At 29.5% G+C, this 22,455-nt stretch overlaps 1 protein-coding gene across 1 annotated transcript in view; it reads left to right on the top strand.

Annotated features, from left to right (window-relative positions):
* Positions 1-22,455, top strand: part of LOC145304235 (uncharacterized) — a 292,443-nt gene that overhangs the window by 248,255 nt on the left and 21,733 nt on the right. The window contains exons 8-10 of the mRNA XM_080146075.1: positions 10,597-10,691; positions 11,100-11,252; positions 11,722-11,856. Of these exons, the coding sequence (XP_080002201.1) occupies positions 10,597-10,691; positions 11,100-11,252; positions 11,722-11,856 (383 nt within the window). The remainder of the gene's footprint in view (positions 1-10,596; positions 10,692-11,099; positions 11,253-11,721; positions 11,857-22,455) is intronic.

Below are 22,455 nucleotides of genomic sequence, written 5' to 3'. Positions count from 1 at the left end.
TCTGTAGATTAAAATTATTGATTGAACGCTGCTACTTTAAACCAGCCACTCAATAAAAGTACCAATGTTTTCAAGCTCACAAAATGAAAGAATGTTTAAAACTTTGGATACCAGTATTAGAAACAGCCTAATATATCCCTCCTCATGATATAAAAATAAATTAAGAAAGATGATTTATTGGAAAAGTCTTAAATTGTCAATTTATTCAGTAAAGAATAGAATAGCGAAAAGATATAAGCCCTTAGTGAAGATTTTAATATAATTGAATATTCAAAAGCATTATTAGTTTTTTAAAAAATTTCTGATAAGACTTTTTTACATTTTGAGAAGTAATTTAATAAAATGCTACGTTTTACAGATTATACCTATCGAATACAGTAATCTTTATGCAAAGCTTTAAATAGATATGACAATTCTAACAGATTTAAATTATGGATGAGATATATTAATTACATATGTATTGATCTTAAATTTAGAAAAGCTGTGCTTCTAAAAAGGAAAACACTATTCTTTTTACCACATAAAAATAAAATAAAAACATGTAAAATTTATGAAAAGTTGCAGATACCGATAATTTTTCATTTATCATGTAAACATATTAGACAGACAAATAGATAGATAGACAGACAAATAGATAGATAGACAGGGAGATAGATAGATAGAGAGACAATTATGCCCATAAGTTGCTAATCGTTCAAAAACTGTTAAAATCCTTTATAGAAAAAAAACAGTAAACTGTAATATATAAATGAGTATATGTTTAATTGACGAAAAAGTCATAGATTTAAAGAGAAAAGACAGTGAACGATAGATTGATATATAATTCCAATTATGACAAACAAAACTATCCCTTCTGTAGATTAAAATTATTGGTTGAAAAGTTTAATTCTAGTTACTAACCAACTAATTAAAATTATATAAAAGTATCAAGGTTTTACAGCAACCGGATAAGATAAAGTGGTTTTAAAACTTTGGGTACCCATGTAATTTACAGTCCAATGTCCCCTCCATCCCTGCTCTTCTAAATACTGTAAAATGACAAACTTACGACTAGACCCTAATGATAGAGTTGCTATCCTGCTTCAAAAACTAGATAAGCTCACAATAATCTGATTCTTAATTATAGATTTTTCAATATCAAATGCTCTGATTAGGTCAAACTAACATAAAATAATATTATAATCTAAAAATGAATTAGGAATGATATTTGTAGAAGAGTAAAATTGGACCTTGAAAAAGTAACAAGATGTCAGTCTGTCTGTCTGTAACGCTGGACTTATATGGATTTTCTATCAAGTGAAACTTCTTTTTAGGTCCTGGAAAGGTTTTATCTCAACAAATAGGCCCTCGAAAAAATACACCTCTTAAAAAGAGAGTTTTTTCGCGTTTAAAAAAATAGTATACAAGGTTTCTAACTTTCTATAGAGACTGTTAGGGACGCAGCCGCTTGTAGATAAATACATTAATAGTTGACTAAATTGAAAAATAACAGACAATTTTAATAAATCATGTATTTCTTAAACATTATGCCATCAATTTGGATACATTGCATTAATAAATTTGAATCAAAATAACAGTATGAACCAGTATTACATAAAGATAGATTGATAAACAGCTGAGCTTCCTTTGAATGTTGTCAACCTTGTTTAGTAAATAGCGTAATCAACACTTCAAATTCCAATTTCCAAATCCCTAAGGATTAAACTTATGAATATTTACAACATTTCAATATAAATAGATATCAGATTTTAGATACACTAACGGCTGCCCCCCTTTCATCTTTATATTTGGAAAGGGAGGGAGAAGGCATTAAAATAGCCTAAAACTTTTTAAATACATAAATCTTGAAGTAAAAAGTCTAAAGGTCTTATGTAAAGCTTCACTAAAATGGAGAAATAAATGAGTGTAGAGGTTAGCGAGATCTTAAAGTACAAACAAACAAAAAACATAATTATTTTTAATATAGGATAGTAAGTACTTGGGAGACAGATAAATAATATGACAGGTAATTAAAAATTAAAGAGAGTTTTTATAAGCAAAGCTATTCTGAAAGTTTTATTCATTTTGGTCAGGTGTAATTTTTAGGGCGCCCTTTTAAATGTCTTAGTACTGGTTTAAGCTATTTACTTAGAAACTAGGAGGCTGTTGGAGGGGGGGGGGGGGGGTAATTAGTAGATAATATAATAGCAAAATGACATGTAGTCAAAAAATGGTAAAGCATTTTTCTAAGCAAAGCTTACCTTAGAGTCTGATATTTTTGGTCAGTTTAACTTTAAAGGCAGCATTCATAAATGTAAGTTTTTGGGTTTAAGCCACATTCTGATCTCTTATGTCCTCCCCTAGAGGCTAGGGGTGAATCATCTTGTTATGATATAAAATGACAAAGTTATTGAAATTTCAAGTGATTTTTTCTGCACGAAACTGTATATGTATATTGGTAAATGTTATTTTTATTAGATGAATAACTATTAGCTATTATTTTATTTTTTTTTGCTGCGCTACTATTGAACCAAACTCTTCTTGTTAAGATATATGTCACGTTAAAGCTGTCTTGTTTGTGTCGTCTCTGTCTTTCTCACAATCCAAGAAGTGGGGATATGGAATCAGAAAGAAAAAAAATTGTATCCATATTAATGTCAGTTATTAATAGTAAATAGTTTTTTTCAAAATACTGTTTAGCCTTTTTAGTTACTTAGCCATTGTTGTTTTCATTGAAATTTGATATGGGGGCAGCAAAATAGCCTAAAACCGTTTTGGTGCTTTAATTAAATCTAGTCTGATACCCATAATAAGCTTTCCTAAAATGAAGAACTCAATCGGTTCAGTGGTTACCGAGATCTTGAGGGACATAATTCAATAGGACTATAGCACTATGACTTCTTTGTTATTGATTTTCTGAAGAAAAAATAATTTTTCTTGAATGAAATATCCTTGCCATGCTTGTGTGACTCTGTTTCTCCTAAACCTGGATATTTATATTCCAAATATAAAGGCAACCAACCACTCTAAAAACTGAATTATAAAAATAACTTTCTTCAATTATCTATAGCTATTGATCTACCCCCCCCCCCCCCGCCCCCCCCCCCACACACACTTAAACAACAGTTGAATGCATTGCATACTGATAGTCCATAATTAAAAAATGCAACATAAGGCCAAATATTCGTTTTTTTTCTCTATATTTTGTAAGGAAGAAGGTGCCCCACCCCCTATCCATCACGGGGCCAGTAATTTTAATCCTTGAAAGCACTTTTTAGATATCGACAAAATTTCAACAATTTGGCCCTGCTCAAATAACTAAATCAAAGACGTCACTTTTAGTATTATAGCAACTCTATAAGCATACCATGTCCGTCCATCTGTATGTAGGGGATAAAATAGTTTTTAGAGTGTCTGCAGCTTAAATATTTTAAAATTGGTTGTGTGTCTCTCTCTCACTTCCAGAATATCTCCACTGCATTCTACAAAAACCAGGGGGGATGGATAGCACATTGGACCGTGAATTATATTGGTACTCAAAGTTTTTATAACCATGTTATCTTCTTTGTTGGCTAAAAACTTTGGGTACTTTCATCAAGTTTTTTTACTTTTCAACAAAGAATTTTAACATACACAAGGGGTAGTTTTGTCTATTTCAATTGGGTACATATGTACAACAATTTCTCGTCCATTGTCTTATCCCTTGAGATCCCTGAAAACTACATAATATTTTCTGCATCTGTTTTGGATGATAGATGGATAAATGAATATATAATATATAGAATTATGTCCATTTGGGATATCTATAATACAAATTAGAATGATGTCAGTCCGTCCGTCTGTCTGTCTGTCTGTCCGTCTGTCCCTTAAGATCGCGGTAACCACTGAACCGATCGGATTCTACTCTTCAGGGAATATACTGGTCCTGTGGTGGTTTTAGGCTATTTTCTTGGGGGTTGGGACTCCCTCAACTAAAAAAATCCCCCCCAATTTTTTTAACGAATTTTTACGAATTTTGCTAATTTTGCGAATTCGCTATTTATTCGCAAAAATTTGCGATCCATTCATATTTTTTCCGCTGGGTAGGTAGTAGAAGATTTAATGATACCTCTTGGGGCAAAGCCCCTAGAGGCTAGGGGCGAAGCCGCTAGTATCTTGTATTATACTTATAATATGGTTTTTAAGCTATTTTTCACTCTTGCATAAGATTGTCTAACACGACTTGTCTCAATTTCTAATTATCTCAAATAAAGAGAAGGTATAACTTAAGCAATACTAAACCTATTTAATTAAAAGTAGGTTAAGTACTAAGTAGATAGACACTTAATCCCAGGGAACTTAAGGGTAAGACAATGGACGATAATTATGATAGAAAAAATTTGCCATTCTGTTAATTAAAAATTATATAGGTTTAAAAGATTGAACACTGAAACAAACCAATTAAGATTTAATAAAAAGTGTTTAATTTTTGGTTAATATAAACTTTGGATGATAGTTTAATTTTTAGTCAAATGTCCCCTCCCTGCCTACTTTATTTCAATATTTGTGATCAAAATATCTGTGTAGATATCAGAATGTTAAATAATATATAAAGTATGTTTAAATAAAAGAAAAGCTTACGGAAATAACCTAGACATAGAGTAGTTACGATACAATTAAGTTTAATTGCGGCTGGACGTGAAACAAAAGCTGGATCTATTGACTTTCCTAAGAGTTTGGTTTATATAAAAAAGTATAGACATATAGAAAGAAAGATTAAGTCATAGAACAAAAACGTGGCGTGTAAAGATTTTTTGTCAGGAGGACTTGAACCTTTAGAAGGTTGAAAAAAGTATATGACATTTTTTCTCAGTTTCAATATTAAAATAGGTGTTGACACCCTTCCCTACATTAGTTTTAAAAATACACCCGATTAGCTTATTGAGGGTTTCAACACGCTCCCCTGCATAATTTCTTTGTGATTTCCTCGCTAGATAACCCTTCTAAATATCTGATTATCCACTATTATAATTTTTTTACACCACCCTACAATCCCAATACACCACCCGTACACCCCTCCTGCCCTCCTTTAATACAATATTCTACTTAGTCATTTGATTCGCCCCAATGAAAGTCGGGAGAGGTCAGTAAATAATATAAAACTACTCTGAGACATTTATAAAAATTTCCCTGTAAATTGTAACCTATTCTGATTAGCATTTTCCGAGATCTTAAGCTTCAGACAAAAAATTAAAGGATTGAGTAGCTATTGCTTTGCTACTAAAAAGAGCATCCATATATATGTATATAACATATATTATTTATGTATTTAATATAAAGTTAGTTTATAAGAGAAAAAGTTTGGTGTGTCTTCACTCCCGCATATGTAGTAAATCATCAAACCAACAGATTTGCATATTATTACAACAGCACACACTCTTACTTCACTCTTATAATTATAATTCGATCTTATTTGCCACAGTGTATTTTTGCAATAATAAAACATAATGTAAATGTAATATTGTGTTTGTAGCCAAAGTTTTTAGTTTTTAGATCTAAGTAGTCATGTAGTATTTTTATAGCAACCAGGGGCTGGCTCATGCCCAATTATGACTTGACATGCTTTCTCATGGGAGCTACATTTTATTACATAACATCACCCACGCCGGATATGGTAGGTGTCCCAAATAAGTCACTGTAATGATTGACACACTACGCAGAGGATGAGAGTTGCACTGAAATTATGTACGTGACTGTTAAGTATCCAAAACTACTCAATAAACTTCCTTTTTACACAGCTAATTGGAAGTTGCGTGAATGTATTGCGACTTAGAAATTTGAGTTGCCAGATAGGGACTTGAACTCGAATTCTCACTACCGTAAATCTGTGCGTTTAGACTTCGTTTAATATGTGGATGTGAATGGACACCCAAAAAGTTTTCAGTAAAATCTCAACTCTCATCAGCACAAAAGAGACTCTAGAGATACAAGGATATCAAGGGATAGATAAATCATTAAAATAAAGTAACAAGATGTCCGTAAGTATTTGTGTCTGCACCGATATGGTTCTCCTTTACAATACAGCTTCCTATATGCCCTGGAAAAGATTATAATTCTTTTAGGGGAGGGTCCCACTACTCTCCAAAGACGAATGGCTTTTTAGAAAAAAAAACTAACCCCCCCTCTCAATTAGGTAATAACCATTTGACTGATAAGCATTTGTCCAGTAGTCCTAACTGCCTTTTCACAAAGCTCCTGACGTAGCAGCAGAAGAAAAAATAAGTCTTTAGGTGTTTTAGGCCAAGATTCATAACTTTCTAATGAGAAATAAAGTTGAAGATTCATATAATGCCATATAATGGTTTTAGGCTATCTTCTCAATTAAAATCCCTTACAATATCCTTTAACATTCCCTGTTAAAATCTAAAGACAAAAACATTAATGTTAACAAAACCAAGACTCAAAACTTTACCCCATCTAAGAGTGTTTCTGCAAAACTGGTGATTAGATCAAACATTTTAGCAAAAATATTTTCACCTATGTAGATTTTTAGCTATTTTGACAGTAATATGTAATAAGCTATATAGAATAAGTCTATATGTTTGGATTACTAGTACGACCAAGCAAAGTCATTAGCGAAAATCTAAAAAAAAAATTTATTTAATTGTTGGTTAGTATGAACACTATACAATATGCTGCTATTATCTTTTTTTAGCTTTTCTTAGACAATGGTCATTTGTCTCAAATTTAGTTTTATAATTTGCGCATTATTAACATTAAGATTTTCAGAAAATTATTTAAAAAGTCCTTACTCTCATTTCTTACTACTTAAAAAAAAGCGAAGCACTTTTACTATTAGGGTCGGTCTGTATATATATCCGATGTGGATAACATTAATATTTTTGTTAGAATTGGTCTATCTATCTAAAACTTAAAATGAGTATAAAGGTATAAAGCGTAGCAACTCTATAAGCATTATAACAAGATGATTTTAAGCTTTTTTTACATGATATATCTGCCTTCTTCCTTTGATTTTTGGATAGTAATTTTAAAACATTAGTTAATTTTCGTTTGTCTGACCATCTGATTCATTAAGCCATGCTTTTATGGATCTTGTCATCCTTGTTTACATTTTTAGAAATAAACTGTAAAAGAATAAGAAAATCGTCCAAAAATTTTTTTAAATTTTATTTTTATTTGATACATAATGACGGACATACACAAGAACTTTTAATTCACACTATAGATTTTGCTTCAACTTTAATACTGACGAATATTCTGATAATACTTCAAACTTATAGAGCAGCTTTGCTGCTAAGAATTGAGAGGACTTTTTACTCCTTAAAAGTTGGTCTTGGTTTCATTATCTTTTTCTGTATCTCAATCTAGCCAATTGTTCCAATTTATAAAAGAGTGTTCGCACGTTTAAGCTAATTGCGGCTTAACTACAAAAATAGCATTTCAAATCTTTAAATAGATAATTAAGATTCTTCTTGTCTATGTCATGATATTCTTTTTTGTGACTTCTCGGTCAAATTAAACCATTTAATGATATGGGACAATATTTATTTGGATATTCGCTAAAATATAATATTTTTTCTGTATTTTATATACACTTTTAGTCTACCTTTGGACATGTATTAATATAAGCTTTTTGAAGCTATGTATGGTAAAAATTAGAAAATAGTTAATAACATTGTAATATTAGGTCATGACGTAGCAATATTTTTTTTGTAAAATTTCTTTTACCGTCGAGTTGAACTCAGACCCCCCAAACACCTTTTTTATTTACCTCCAAAATCGTTTACTATTTTGTTTTTAATCAAATCTGTTCCTGTGAATGCGTCCAGGTACAAAAAGGTTTCCGGTTAAAGAATCCTTCTATTAGTTTGATACACATAGACCTAGAATTAAAAACTTTATCTCATGTGGTGATACAAGGTTTTAAAAAGATTATAAGCATAGCTTCTCTACAAGTCTTTAAAGTTAAAATTGCCCTTATATTTTATTCTATTCATTTATTCTGTAGTTTCCTTTCTTTCTTGTTTTCCAGTTCCTTTCCTTTTGATGCACACGACCCTCCTTGTCTAAATTCTTAGTTAGATTGAAAAGCTAGATATCTTTTTTAACTAATTGTTAGTTTGAACTTAAAATAACATTTGATAGCTAAAATTTCTATATGACTTTCATAATGCGTATATAAGTATAAAACTTTTGCTTGGTACAAAAGATCTCCGCAATAGCTAATCTAAAAGAAAAATATCAGAAAAGAAACCTTAATACATTTTGGGTGGTTTTAGGCTATTTTTACAGACAAAGTATCTATGAATTAATCTATTTTGTGTTACTACTATATAAGTTTGTATTATACCTCTTAACCGACAAAAATGGTTTCTGATTGCTAATGGCAAAAAGTTATAACTATCTTTACCAAGACGTTTCTACATTTTAGTAAAAATATTTGTAATAAAATATAGGAATATAAATGTTTTCTTTATAAAAGTCGCAACTCAAACAATACTTTGTGTTTAAAATGGAGTACTTTTAACATTCATTTTAAGAAAACACATACCAATGATATTAAAATTTAAGAATTTTGATATTTTTACTATTGTATGATATTGACTGTATTTCAAAAACATAATATATACTCTGATTGCTTTATTTCTTACAGATTGGCACAAAATTAGAAATGTATCTTTCTGGCATTTTCTTTTTTTCTTTTCCTTTTTTCTAGTATTTAATTTTTTAAACAAAATACTTTATTTGTCAGCTTTCAGTTTTGGTCATTTTGTTGGTTATAATCTTCGTTTCAATGATTTTATTGAACAGAATCAAACTTTAAAAAAATTAGAGAAAAGTTTTGAAATGAGATGTTTCTATTGGTTTATAGTTCCAGTACATATAAAAACTTAACCCAAATTTGGATATTTTTTAGTATATTTATTAATTTTCGATGAAATAGACAGATTTTTCAAAACAGATTACTTGGGCTTACAAATAAACTGTTTTAGTATCTTGGGTCGAAAAAGGTCTGTTTTGAAAGCATTTTTGATAGACTTATGGCCAAAATACTAATAATTTTATTATCGAACATATAAAAAACTTACAGACTTTATGCTTTTCTAAGCTTGCAGTTGATATTATATGATTATGATTACTTATCAAAAATGATTATCAAAAATGGATTATTGATATCTAAAGCCAAAGTCAAAATAGCCATACTACCTTTTACAATAGGATATTTTTTTCATCTTTTTTTTCTACTTTAAAAAACTAAATCCTTTTTTTCTTTCTTAATATTTCTAGATCTATTTGTCCATATATGTAAATATAATTTTATCTATCTTTTTAACATTCTTTTTATCACCTTTTTTTATTTCGCTTAAATTCATGCCAATTTGGACAATGTTCTTGTTAGATATAATGGTGAATTCCCTTAAGATGTTTGTTGAGCACTGACTCCCCCTCTCCTTATATTTTTAATAAATTGAAAATAAGGGGGGGTGAAGGTAGATTTTCATTTGTTTGTTTAACATCTAAAGGGATATCATAGAGCAACTCATATATAGGCCTTGAAGGGTTCGGGCCCTTTGTAGAAGATCAATTATTTTTAAGAATATGAGGGGGAGGGGGTCAGAGCTCAACCGGCACTTTGTGGGAAAGTACCAATATTATAAATGATGGAAATATGAGACCAAAAATATACATGTATGATATGAAGCAAGAAGAAAAGATATATATTTCCAATCTTGAAAATGCATCTCAAAGATTGTAATAGTGTTCCTTTATTGTAGCTAAAATTCTATGCTTAAGATACACTTTTATAATTCTATGCTCAAGAGACACTTTTATGGGTTAGCCATTGATGGGAATGGACAATAGCAGATAAATTGAATAATCCCAAAATATTTAAAGATGCACTTAGTGGCAAAATTAATACACTACCTTGTCAAAGATCTATACCCTATAGAGTCACACCCCACTTAAATTACGGGGGTTGTGGAAAAAAATTGTGCCCTTCGCGAGTCAATTTACAAGCTTTTTTACTTTTAATATGTGGATTATGTAGGAGATGTACTCCTAGTTGGATGTATCAAACTACCTTAACATCGGTTTATGGGGGATGACACCCCCCTGTCAAAAGCCTGTGCACACCACTGGTTGAAATGTATTAACATTGTATAAGGAGATAGAATGTGTGTAAAAAGTGTAATAACAGAAACCAAAAAGAAAATTGTTCAATTGGGAATTATATTATTCATTCTATCTATATATATATAATTTATACATTCATCCAGGTTGTCCCACTTTCCATGAAAAATAGCTTAAAACAATTATATGACAAGTAGATTTATCCCCCAAAAAGCATAGAATAATTGTTTCTGTGGTAAGCGAGATCTCAAGCTTCAGAGAGACCAACCGACATCATTCCTTATTGAAAAATTTATTGGGACATTTTTACTGGTACCCAAAGTGTTTGTTAGCTTATAACTTTGGGTACTTTAATTTAATCTAAATTTTTTAGTCTAATCTTTTCTACTAATAATGTTTATGATAATTGGGGATATGAATTATCCATCTCCATTGTCTTATTCCTTAATATCCCTGCTATTTATCTATTTATCTATATTTCAGGTATGCACTCGTCGCATGATTTTAACAGCTCCTCTGTGAGTCGTATGCTGAACACAAGTAGAAGTAGTGATAACCTTATAGAATCTTCAACAGGAATACAACTTTTATTGATTATTTATCATTTTGGCTTTGCAGTAAATTGTAAATGTAAAAAAATGAAAAATTAATGGAATGTCTTGATAAAATTATTTGCTGATAGTCCATCGTAAATGACTTTTTTAAAATCTATTTTATTTATGATTTTTAGTACCTAAACTGATTTACTCATTAACTTTTATTAAAATAATTTTTTCATGGTTATTATTAATGTAATTTAGTCACATGGCTTTTATTTACTTAAGATACTTCTAGCTTTTAGTAACTTTGGGTACACATGGCTTTAGTAACTTTATGTACCTATGGCTTTTAGTAACTTTGAGAACACCTGGATTTTAGTAATTTGGTTTCTTAAAGGCTTTTTGATTAATTAAACAATTAAAGTTATTATAACTATGGAATCAGGACATCCTTGTTCATCAGCCAGCCGTAGTAATAGCAGCTGTACACAAAACCGGTTTCCCTCTTCCTGCTCAGATGCCGCAATTCATTCTGAACGTGACCACCACCACCACCACAGCAGTAATGCAGACCATCAAATACCAGATTTAATTCATCAGGTATAAGAAAAGAAAGATAGATGGTGATTTCACAAAAAGGGTCGCTTGACCACTTACAACACCCTCTTTATTTTAAAATTAATTTGAAAATACGTGGATTTATTTTTTCTCCTTTGCCTAACTCCAACGGGAATTGCAATTTAAACTTTGAGACTCAGGAATTGTTACTGTCTAAGATTTTTAATATTCCTGGTTATCATAAATATTAATTTACAATCAATGCACTTACTAAATACATGCTCAGAAATAAGAAAAAAATGGATAATATTATTAGAAATATTACTCTTTTTGGTGTTTTTCCTTGTTAAGCACATAACCCATCCCTCTCACGGAAAAGGCAAAGGAAAAAAGGTAACCCCTTTTCTTTTTTTAATTTTATTTTATAAACACAGGTGGGGTGGGTTTCAGTGTTCGACCTAAACTGTTTGGGAAAGCACCTTATTTTTATAAATTCCTTACTTGTATTCAGGTCCGAGACCAGCCAAGTAGAAACCAGTATGTACGGCACCGTGTACGACTAGAGCCAGCCCGCTTACGGATGCTCGTACGTGAAAAGGTGGAAGAACTAGGAGTCAGCTTAAGCAAATATCCTTATACTCAATCGGTAAGAAGATATTTTATTTGGAAAGAAAATACTTCCCCCCCCCCTTTTTTTCTTTTTTTCCTTTAAATTAAAATTGAAATTGGAGTGTCGACCTACCCTTCCGTTTCCTGAAGTGCCCCTAGATGCCTCCTCGGACTTAATTGCTTGTAAAATATCCTTAGGTATTACTGGTCCGAATTAGTTAAACCTTTTTCTAAAAGCTTTATATCTTGTCTTGTGCAGATTTAAGGCGTCCACTAAAGGCTAGAGGCATATAAAAAAGGACGTCTTTATTATTTTAAATAATCTTTTAAATAAGATTGATGGAAAAAGGGTTCTTTAAATTTATTATCTTAAAATTTAAATTAAATGGTAGAAAATTAAGACCTTGAAATATTTAAAGGTTAAATTAAAAATCTTTTATCACCCCTTCATTTTTAAAAGTATATAAATAAATGTTAGATTAAATTTCTACTTCTTTTGATGTAGTTCAATATTGAAAATCAAACATTTTCAAACGACAGTTAGTAGCATTTGGGGATAGGGCTGATTATTCTACAATTTAATGTATTAAAATCAAGAATAAAACTTTAGAACAAGTGCCATATGTATTACTAATTACTAAAAAATTGAAGTAGCTCCGCAAGGTAAAGTAACCGCAGGGTTACCTCCCCCCGCCCCCTGCAGTTGTTAGGCTTATGGGAAAAAATAGCCTCACCTAACTTTCAATACATAAAAGAGAGGTGATTTCAGTGCACTAAAGCTAAATAATATTTATTATTTTGCCCTTCTAAAAATCTAATATAGTTTTCTAATTCTTTCATTCAAATTTTAAATATCAAAGAAGTCTTTTTGATTAAATTTCTGCAATATAAAACTGCAGTTTGCAAGTTGTAAAAAAGATTTTAGCGCATAATTTCTCAAAAAGTAGTAAGAATTAACAAAGATGACAATATCAATAAAAGCGAAGTTCTACAAATCAAACATGTTTAATGTTAATCTTGCCTGAATCCATGTTCATTTCATGCTAGGCTTACAGCATTGTTATTTATAAACTTAGAAATCATCGTCTAAAAAATAAACTTTAATAAGCTAAAGAAAACTTTATTAATAAATACTATTTGAATGATCTAAAACTGAGCAATTACAATATAATTTAATGTTTTCATTAGCAAAATATAAAATAAATACAACATAAAGATAAAAAATGTAATAAACTCTGGTCCAAATGTTCATTTTAGTTGTTCCCTCAGAACAGCAGATTTTTCTTGTGAAAGAAATAGGACAGATATCTATAATAATAAGTAGTTTGATGTCTGTCCGTCCGTCCGTCTGTCTGTCCCTTAAGATCTCGGTAACCATTGAACCGATTGGATTCTACTCTTCAGGGTATATACTACTGGTCCTGTGGTGGTTTTAAGCTATTTTCTTGGGGGATGGGACACCCCCCTCCAAAAAAAAATCCCCCTCCATTTTTATTTTTATTATCTTTTTTTCAACGGATGGTTGCAGAACCAGAGTTACTAATTTTTTATTTATTTTCAAATTGATCCTAAATTAAGGGGGGAGTTCTGTGTATGACTAGGCGCTTTGAGAGAAACTGTTAATAATTATTTTTGACTTACACTATTGCTATTGTGTAACATTGTCTGTGTTGTATAGACATATTCCTAATATGAACAATGAACATTTACATTGGACATTTGCAGTGTTAATTCAAAACAACAAATATCTGCAAATTTTTTTTACATTTTTTTGTGATTTTTATTTTCTTCAATTGTAAAAATATTTTTCTAAAATTTGCTCTTGGGATTCTTAAAAAGGGTAATTGGCAAGAAAAAAAATGATATTTAAATTAAACACAAAAGTATAAAATCAATTTCAATATTAGAATATATTTCTAACTTTTGCAAGATACATTCTTTTAACATATTATAAGAAAAGAATCCCCAGTAAACATAGAAGTTTAGAACATAAAATTAGCTCAACAAATTTAGTGGTCCTTCAAAATTACATAAAAATAAAAACCTATAAATAGCATTAGCATCTCTGAGTTTATAAGAAGTATCATTTATTTTTAATCTGACCGTTACGGTTATTTTGAAATTATGTTGTTATTGAGCGTTTTACCTGATATTCACGTCATGATAAAATTATCAATAAGGCATGTGCTCAAAAGATAATTAGCCTTTCGACAATTTTGTTTCCCCTCTCTGACAAAGTCCCCAAAAATATTAACCAAATATATTTTGTGCTATTAATCTTTTTCCCCCCGTCTCCTTCGGAAAGACAAAGGGTCTTATTATGGAAATTGACGTTCTGGTAAAATCACTAAATTACTACTATTGTAATGGTTTTAGGCCATTTATTTGCTTTTGAATTCAAAGTTCCTAGATGCTAAGAGGCACAGCCGCTAGTTTTTAATAAAGCGTTACTTTCTAATTGGCTAAAAATTGCAACTTAATATTTTCAAATGGATAGTATTTTAAACAGTTGGGTTAAATCAAAGGGAAAAAAGGGAGATAATTTGGAAGCAGCCAATATAAAGAAAATGCAATACTGCGGGGCTCTCTTAACTCTCACTTAACCTAATCTAAATATAACCCTAAATATAAATATATAGAAAAATCATAAATGAGGAAATTAGTGGTTTGAAAGAAGCATCTCATTTTGTATTAATGTTAAAATGTTGGATATATTTAGTATTACAAAGAAAATTTGTTCAGATTTGATCAAATATAATGGGAAAGATTAATGAAAGATAAGAAAGGAAACGAAGTTGCGGGTTTCGTCATATTTTCACAGTAGCTTTTCTCCTTTTTCTAGCCCCTGCGGGGGGCTCTAATCCTGCGGGGCAATCACCTAAATAAAATTAACCTAAAATAACCTTTCAAAAGCTACTATGGAAATACGATGAAACCCACAACTTCGTTTCCTTCACAGGAGCGAAAGATCTTTAACTCTAATTCAAATACATGAGATAATACGTTAAACCTGCAGTATTTATTAGAAAATGTGATAGCTTACTCTACTACAAGAGGAATGTTGTCGATCATAATTCTTGGATAATTAATTTATCGTTCATTATCTTATACTTGTATCTCTAGTTATGATTGCTCATTACCATAAACAAATAAAATACTAACAACATAAAGATTTGTTCACAAAACCAGGGCTCGGCATCCGCGACAAATCCTCATATTTAAACCCATTTGGATGCTTTAATTTTTTGGGGGGAAGAGGGATTGCCCGTTTTGGGTCTTTCAGCATATTTTTAAAATTGTAAAAGGTTGATTACCATGAGGCTTACATGCGGATGACGCGCGGCTGCCGAGCCCTGCTCAAAACTTATATTAGAATTTAAGAAGAGAAAAACTAAAAACTATACTGTCTTTTATTTTTTATATAAAAGACAGTATATCTTCTGCGAAATTACTATGGAACAAGTAGATACATATTTTTATTATGAATGATTGTCTAATTCAGATTACATAGTTGTTATAGGGGTTTATCATGCTTAGAATAATAAAGGTTTAAAACTTATTTATGTTTGAAGAGTTGCCTTAGTTCATGCTTATTTAAAAAGCATTAATAAATTCAAAAAATAAATTATAATTAATTTTTTCAAGATGATTCTAGTTCTTATTTCAAGGCTTTTAGTAAAATTTCCTTGCTGCAATGATTTACACATTTGTGTGCAGAAGTACTCAACAATTTGCACAAGATGACAAGGATGTTATTATCCATGAGCAGCGCAGCATTTATCATAGAAAAAATCTGTAATTTGGTAGCTTTGATAACTTTTAGATTGTCAAGTAGTTCAAAGCTTCTTGTGACCATGATAGTCTAATTATCCTAGTTTGTAAAACTATTTGTATTAGAACAGTATAATATTAATAAAAGTGTTAAAAAACTTTACAGCATTAAAAAAATTACATTGAAGAGTACTAATTTATAGATGTTATTTATTGATCTTGGACAACCTTCAACTGCCAAAGGGACCCTCCCCCCCCCCCCTTCCACCAGGAATAAAAATAATATTAGTTCCCATCCACATAATAAACACATGAGGTTAAGTCTTAAGGTGAAGCCATTAGTACATTAATTAGTTGTTTTCCCTGTAGATTTTTGAGCGAATTTAATTTAGAATTAGGGGCTCTAATTAATGTTCTTTAGACTAAAGAAAAGCATTTGACAAATAACAAAATAGTTTTCATGAACATGAAATGCAAAGATTCTCTACCATACATGCAAAGTAAATTATAGAGGAGCTAAGCAACTCTACAACTATTGCAACAATTCTCATTTTCAAGTGGGTAAGGAAATGTCATCTTGAAAATAAACATCTGACTTCTAACTTATCTGCCAATCAAGATTAGCAATTTGTTTTAAAATATTGTATTATTTAATTTTTATGGCCTTGTATTATGAAATGCTAAAAGATAATAATTTATTGAGAGTATTTTTAAATAAAGCATTTTTATTTATTTTTTTCCGAAAAATGTTCCCTTTTCTTTTTCTTTTCACGGATTTGCACTAAAAATACTTTTTAACTGGATATTTTTACACCAAGATTGCAAAAAATAGAAAAAATACGAGGTTCAGAAAAAAATTATAAAAGGAGAGAAATGCAGAATCCTGAATTTAGCAAGAAGATTCTATCGTACCTAATTAAAAACCCATGTTTAAATTCATTTTCTTTTTGGACCTAATCTATCTTATCCTAACTTAACTTTAATTTTCAAATTACACCAAGATTTGTTGAGTTCTTTACTAGCAGAAAAGGGTATTATGCCAAGCATAAGAACTCTGGAAATACTTCTTAAAGTTTTTTATTTTATTAAATACCTAGTTTGTAATTTGAGAAAGTTATAAAAAAATAAGTTTAAAAAAAGTAGTTTTGACTATTTTAGGAAAAAGCTTTTTTATCTATAATTTTTCAACAAATCAAATTTAATCCTTAATAATAGTAATAGGTTGTCTGTCTATCTGTCTGTGTGAGTCTGTCTGTATCAAAGTATCTTACAAATAGCTGCACTAATTGTTCTCGTTTACAACTTATAATTCCTGGGAAGGTTTAAAACTATTTTGATCGCCTCTAAAGAAGAATTCCTCCAACCCCCTAAAAAAAATGTTTAGCTGCTTGTAGTTACTCTAAATATAAATAAGTTATTGTAATTTACAGTAAAGTTTAGTGAATAAAATAATTTGCAGTGAGGTGAAAAGTATTGGCAAATATTCTGACTATGCGATAAAGAACTACACACATTAACTATTCTATCTACACTATATCATTCAGAGTTGTTTTTAATTAAAATTCCAAACACTTGATCACATTATCTAGATAGCAGATAAATCTTTAAAAAACAAGTATAACAAAGCTCAAATAAGCGTTATAACTTTCTTAATAACTAAATAAAAATAAGATTAGTAATTAATATCAACTACATAATATAACCCATCTCAACATCAAACTAATTTCTAATGTAAAAATTTAATTGTATGCATATTGGATAAAACTGTTTCATTTTTAGTAAGGTATATTATTTATCTATGTTTTCAGTATGGTTAATAACCTTTATCTAATACTTTTACTTTATTCACAAAATGCAGTTTTAGAAAGTGTAAGATGTTATTTCAAATTCAAAGGGTTATGTGTGCTTGAATAATGTAATGACCTAAAAGTCAGTTAAATTCATTAATAATGACATTTTTGACCCGTCTTACATTTTAATAGCCTTCACTGAAAGTACTTGCGGCATTTAGTGAATTTTTTATATTACTTGAGTTAAATTTCTATTTATTGTTTCTACAATACAGCATAATTTTATATTTCCTAGTATAGGGGAAGAAACAAGAGCATTAAGCAATATAATTTTTACAATAACATCATAATAAATAATAACAATAATAACTTAGAAATTAATATCATTTGATAATTTGTTTGTGTTTATTTTCTTGTATTTTTTCAAATGACTTTTTATTGCAATTTTATCTATATCATTTGAATCATAGACATCAAATTGAATTATAGTAATTAAAAGAGTGTTTACAAAGAGTGTAATTCTAGTTTTATTGTGAGAAAACCAGCAAACAATTTGCCGCGTTTTTTACGAATTGTTGTTTGAAAGGTATGCGCGGCATTTTGAGATATTGTGCGCACTTTTACTTAATCTGCACAATGATGAGTTACAGGCGCAACACCTGTCAAAGGAACTAGAGCAATAGAGATAGGACATGTGAAAATTTAAACTTCTTTTATGATCTATATATTGTTCATACAAAAAAAGATGATTCAAATAAAAATTCCAAAAATATGATACAAATTTCCACTGTGACCTATTTGTTAAATTTTCCTTTTCCCTGTTGAATATTTAAGTGACAGGATTATATTCTTAAAGTTTAATGATAAAATACTTAACTTATGAAACTACCTAAAGAAATATTTAAACAAAATCTTTTATTATGAATCTGAAATTTTGTATTAACAAAACATGTTCAGATTATTTATTACTTACCTATCCTCTAAAGTTTCTTTACAAACCTTAAGCTAAAAATTTGTTACGTTGTCTTGAAAAGACATGATAGGATTTTATAATACCTACTCACTAAAATTTCTTAAAAGGATGTAATTATTTGCAAAAAAAATTATATGCCTACTTATAATTATCACAAAAGTTTATCAAAATTTATGTAATGAAACTTGAGAGTTTAGATTTAAAATCTGTTAAATAAATAATAGCCCTGTTTTTAAGGAACTAATTACCTTATTGAGAATCTTTAATTTTTGAAGCTTTGAGTAAATATTCCTTGACTAAGATGTGGACAATTTGATCCTAAATTCTGTTGTCACCTTATGCAATATTTCACTATCAGGCTGTATATCTATCTATCTATTTTTACATTTTTCCATCTATATCTCTATCTTTTTTTCTTTTAGATTATTTTTTCTTATCATCTATTTTTAGAAGTGATTTTTTTAGCATAGTAAAAACTTTAATATTTACTAAAACTTAGTTTAATATATCCAAAAATATTTCTATTTATCTATCTATCTATGTAATATTACCATGATAGGGCAATATAGTGTGCAAAAGGAATACTAACATGGAACTCTGTATAAATATTAGAAAAATGTTTTCACAAAGAAACCAAATATACAATAGCAGTATGCCTATTTATTACAGGGTTATACTATCTGTGTGGAATTTAAACAAAATACAAATTTTGGTAAAATAAGTATTTGATGGGGCAGAAAAATAGCAAAAGCAAAAATTGCCTCTCACTATCTTTCTGTTTAAATCATCAGTTTTTCTAAGGACAACTGTCTTTAATACCATTTGATAGATAAATATATTCTTTAGCTTGTGTGTACTATTGTCTGATTGTAAAAACACTTATGAATGTTTCATATATCTTCTTATGAATCCATGTTTAACAAAATCCAATCTTTAAGATAAATGTAGTTTGGGGAATAAAAAGAAATATCTTTGTCTATCAAATATGATACTTTCTGGTTTGTTTGAAGAATGATAAAAAAATACAAAGGGTTGTATTTTGTTATCTTATCAAACTTCAAATAAAAGGAATCAAATCACTCACACGGGAAAGATTTATTATCTTGTATACATGTACTAAAAGAAAAAAGTAAAGCAGCATTAATAGATGTTATTGTTTTAATTAAAGTTTTCTTTTCAAAGGTTGTGTAAGGTAATGTTATTTTACCAAGTTTATGCTTAGGATAGATTATAAATTTTTATCGTTATGTTTGAAATCTTCAAAACTAACACTCTAATTCCCTAATTCAGAGCATTGAAATTTAAATAAGTTTTGAAGCATTAATTCAATTTTAGTTTTAGCCTCAACTTTTACTTTTAAAATGTAGAGGAAAGTTAATCAAAATCTATTCACTTCAACACAAATGAATTTACATGCCATTCAAATTAGATATTTATTTTCTATTCAAGAATGTTCTAACTAAAATAAATGTGATTTACATAAATATAAATATATACAGTAGAATTATTTAAATTATTTTGTTCTATGAAATTTGAATTTGTTTTGCACATTATTTGAAATATATAATTGAAATTAAAATCAATAATAAAACCTTAATCAGGAATAGTCCCTTTCGTATTATCACCCCATAAGTGGCCATTCGTCGTATTTTTGGCTTTTTATAGGTTATTTTAGGTTAGATTAGGTTATATTGGGTTAGATGATTTCCCCACAGGGTTAGGTAATTGGCCCCGCAGGGTTAGAGCCCCACACAGGGGCTAGAAATAGTAGAAAAGCTACTGTGAAAAACACGAAGAATTGCCCCATAAGGTGCTATGTCACAAAAGGGACTATACCCCCTTAATCTTCAAAAGTGTTAGCAAAAATTGTAGCTTAAATTACATATTTGAACAAATTGACTTTTACTCCTAAAATAATGTATTACATATTCATTACTTTGAAAATATTCCCTTGTTCATCTTAACTAGAAAATTTACTTCTTCATCATTTATCATATAAACTACATTCAGTATTAATGCAAAACAGTAGGATAAAAATTACATCAATTAAATTTTGTCATTTATAAAACAAAATAATTACAAATAATCAAAATACAATTAAAATAGAAAGGGTACAAAACAGTTGCATGCACAGAGTTTTACCTGGAGAGTAAAATTTATAGTAGTTATTAAAAGGAGAAAGGCAGGCCTTACCAATTTTAATATATATTTGGGGGTGTTGATACCTCTCTAACACCACTTCCAAACATTTGTAGTTCAAACAAATAGTTATATACAAAACTTATTGTTGTATTCTATAAACATCTATCAAAGAAATTGGGGGAATGACTAAGATCAACCAAAGATTGGATTGAAAGGGAAATTGGGGTAAAGCCCTAAAGGGCAATAACAGTTGGTTCTAGAGTGTTTAAATCTCTTGTTAACATTTAAAGTGTATAGTGATTAAAGAATTGACATCATTCTATTTTATCAGTTCTGTGCTTAGTGTGATATTAATGAACTAAAGCTTACTGCTTTATATGAAAAATACCATTTTCTAAAAACAATTAATAAAGTTTTTAATTTTCTGTATACACCTTAATGCATTTAGTAAACTCCTCCAAAACTAATAATTAATTTGTTTTTAAATCATTTTAAATTATGTATAAATGATTTAAACTCATTGCTAATCATGATTCCAGTGAAATTACACTGAAATTGCAATGAATTAACATGAAACAAAATCATGAACATGATTGCTTGATTTATTATTATTCATATTTTATGATACCATTTGTAACATTAACAATGTGTAAATATGTGTGTAAACTTAACCTTGTGTTGTGTATAAATATATAGTTTAATGCATAAATATGTAGCTCATAAATTTATATGACTTTATCTGAAATAACATAAGAGAGAAAATAGTAGGCTTCTTAGAATGGTATAAAATATTAAAAGACAGTTAAGCATGAGAATAATTTCATCATGTTATATGGATATTTCTTTTTTTAGAAATAATGAAAATAATCATTAACTAGATATTTGATTTAATGTTTTAAAAAATGTAGTTGTAAAATCAGAAAGTGCAATTTAATATATTATTTAATCATCTATTTGGAATTTTAATATTCGAATATAAATCCTAAAGCATTTTATCCATGTTCAATTTATTTCTTTTTGAATCTCAATATTGTGGCATAATGTAGTGTAAAATTGTTCTTCCCTCCCTAGCAGCAGAAGCAGCAAGTAGTTTTATATTCAGACATATTTCAAATGTACTACATATATTTCATTCATGTATATTATATAAAATGGATACAGGGGGATTTGTTTTTTTAAAGTTTTAACAACAACATTAAAATTTGGAGATGTACACACCCTAGGTTTACAACTTGCATATGCCACCTTAATAGCTATGGTGCTGTACCTTTAAGTGCTTAGCGAGAACAAAAACCTCTCTTCTTACTTTAGAAAAATTGAAAAACATGGGGAAGGGAGTTTCTTTCTTTATGATAGGCACCTGCAGTGACCAATAACCCTAAGAAGCCTATATCTGTTGTGGTCTAACCCTGTGGGGTTACCCTGTACCCTATGTGACCTAACACAAACACCCAAAAACTAACCGTCTCTTCTTATTATAAATATTGTAAAAGAAGGTATGGTGCGGATTCTGTGCTCGACTAAACCTTTAAAGGAAAAGTGCCTTTAATGAAATATAGTAAAGATAATAATGAACTTAAGAACTTTTGGATGATGAAGGGCTGCTTAAGAACACTTTAGAATCGAACATTTTATTGTTCCATAGTGTTTCAATCAGTTTTCATTACTATTATAGAGAATAGGCACCATGATACTGATAAAAACAGGTATTGTAAAATAATGACTACTTCTATTGGAAACCCTGTAATAGAAAGTGTAGTATATATTTCATTCTTATCGAACCATTTAAAGTAAAACTCTTTAGTTTTACGTTTTTATTGCTGTATAAAAACAAAACTGAAGGATCTGTAATATATAAGAGACAAAACTTTGATACCTTTAATGTTACTAGCGGCTTCGCCCCTAGCCTCTACGAAGATGAAATTCGTAAAAGGACCAGGGAAATCTTCTGCAAAAAAAA

This window comes from Acartia tonsa, chromosome 13 (assembly GCF_053477335.1).
Source record: "Acartia tonsa isolate MP-2025a chromosome 13, ASM5347733v1, whole genome shotgun sequence".
In the NCBI taxonomy this organism is placed as follows: Eukaryota; Metazoa; Arthropoda; class Copepoda; order Calanoida; family Acartiidae; genus Acartia; species Acartia tonsa.
This window is presented reverse-complemented; position numbering and strand designations above follow the sequence as displayed.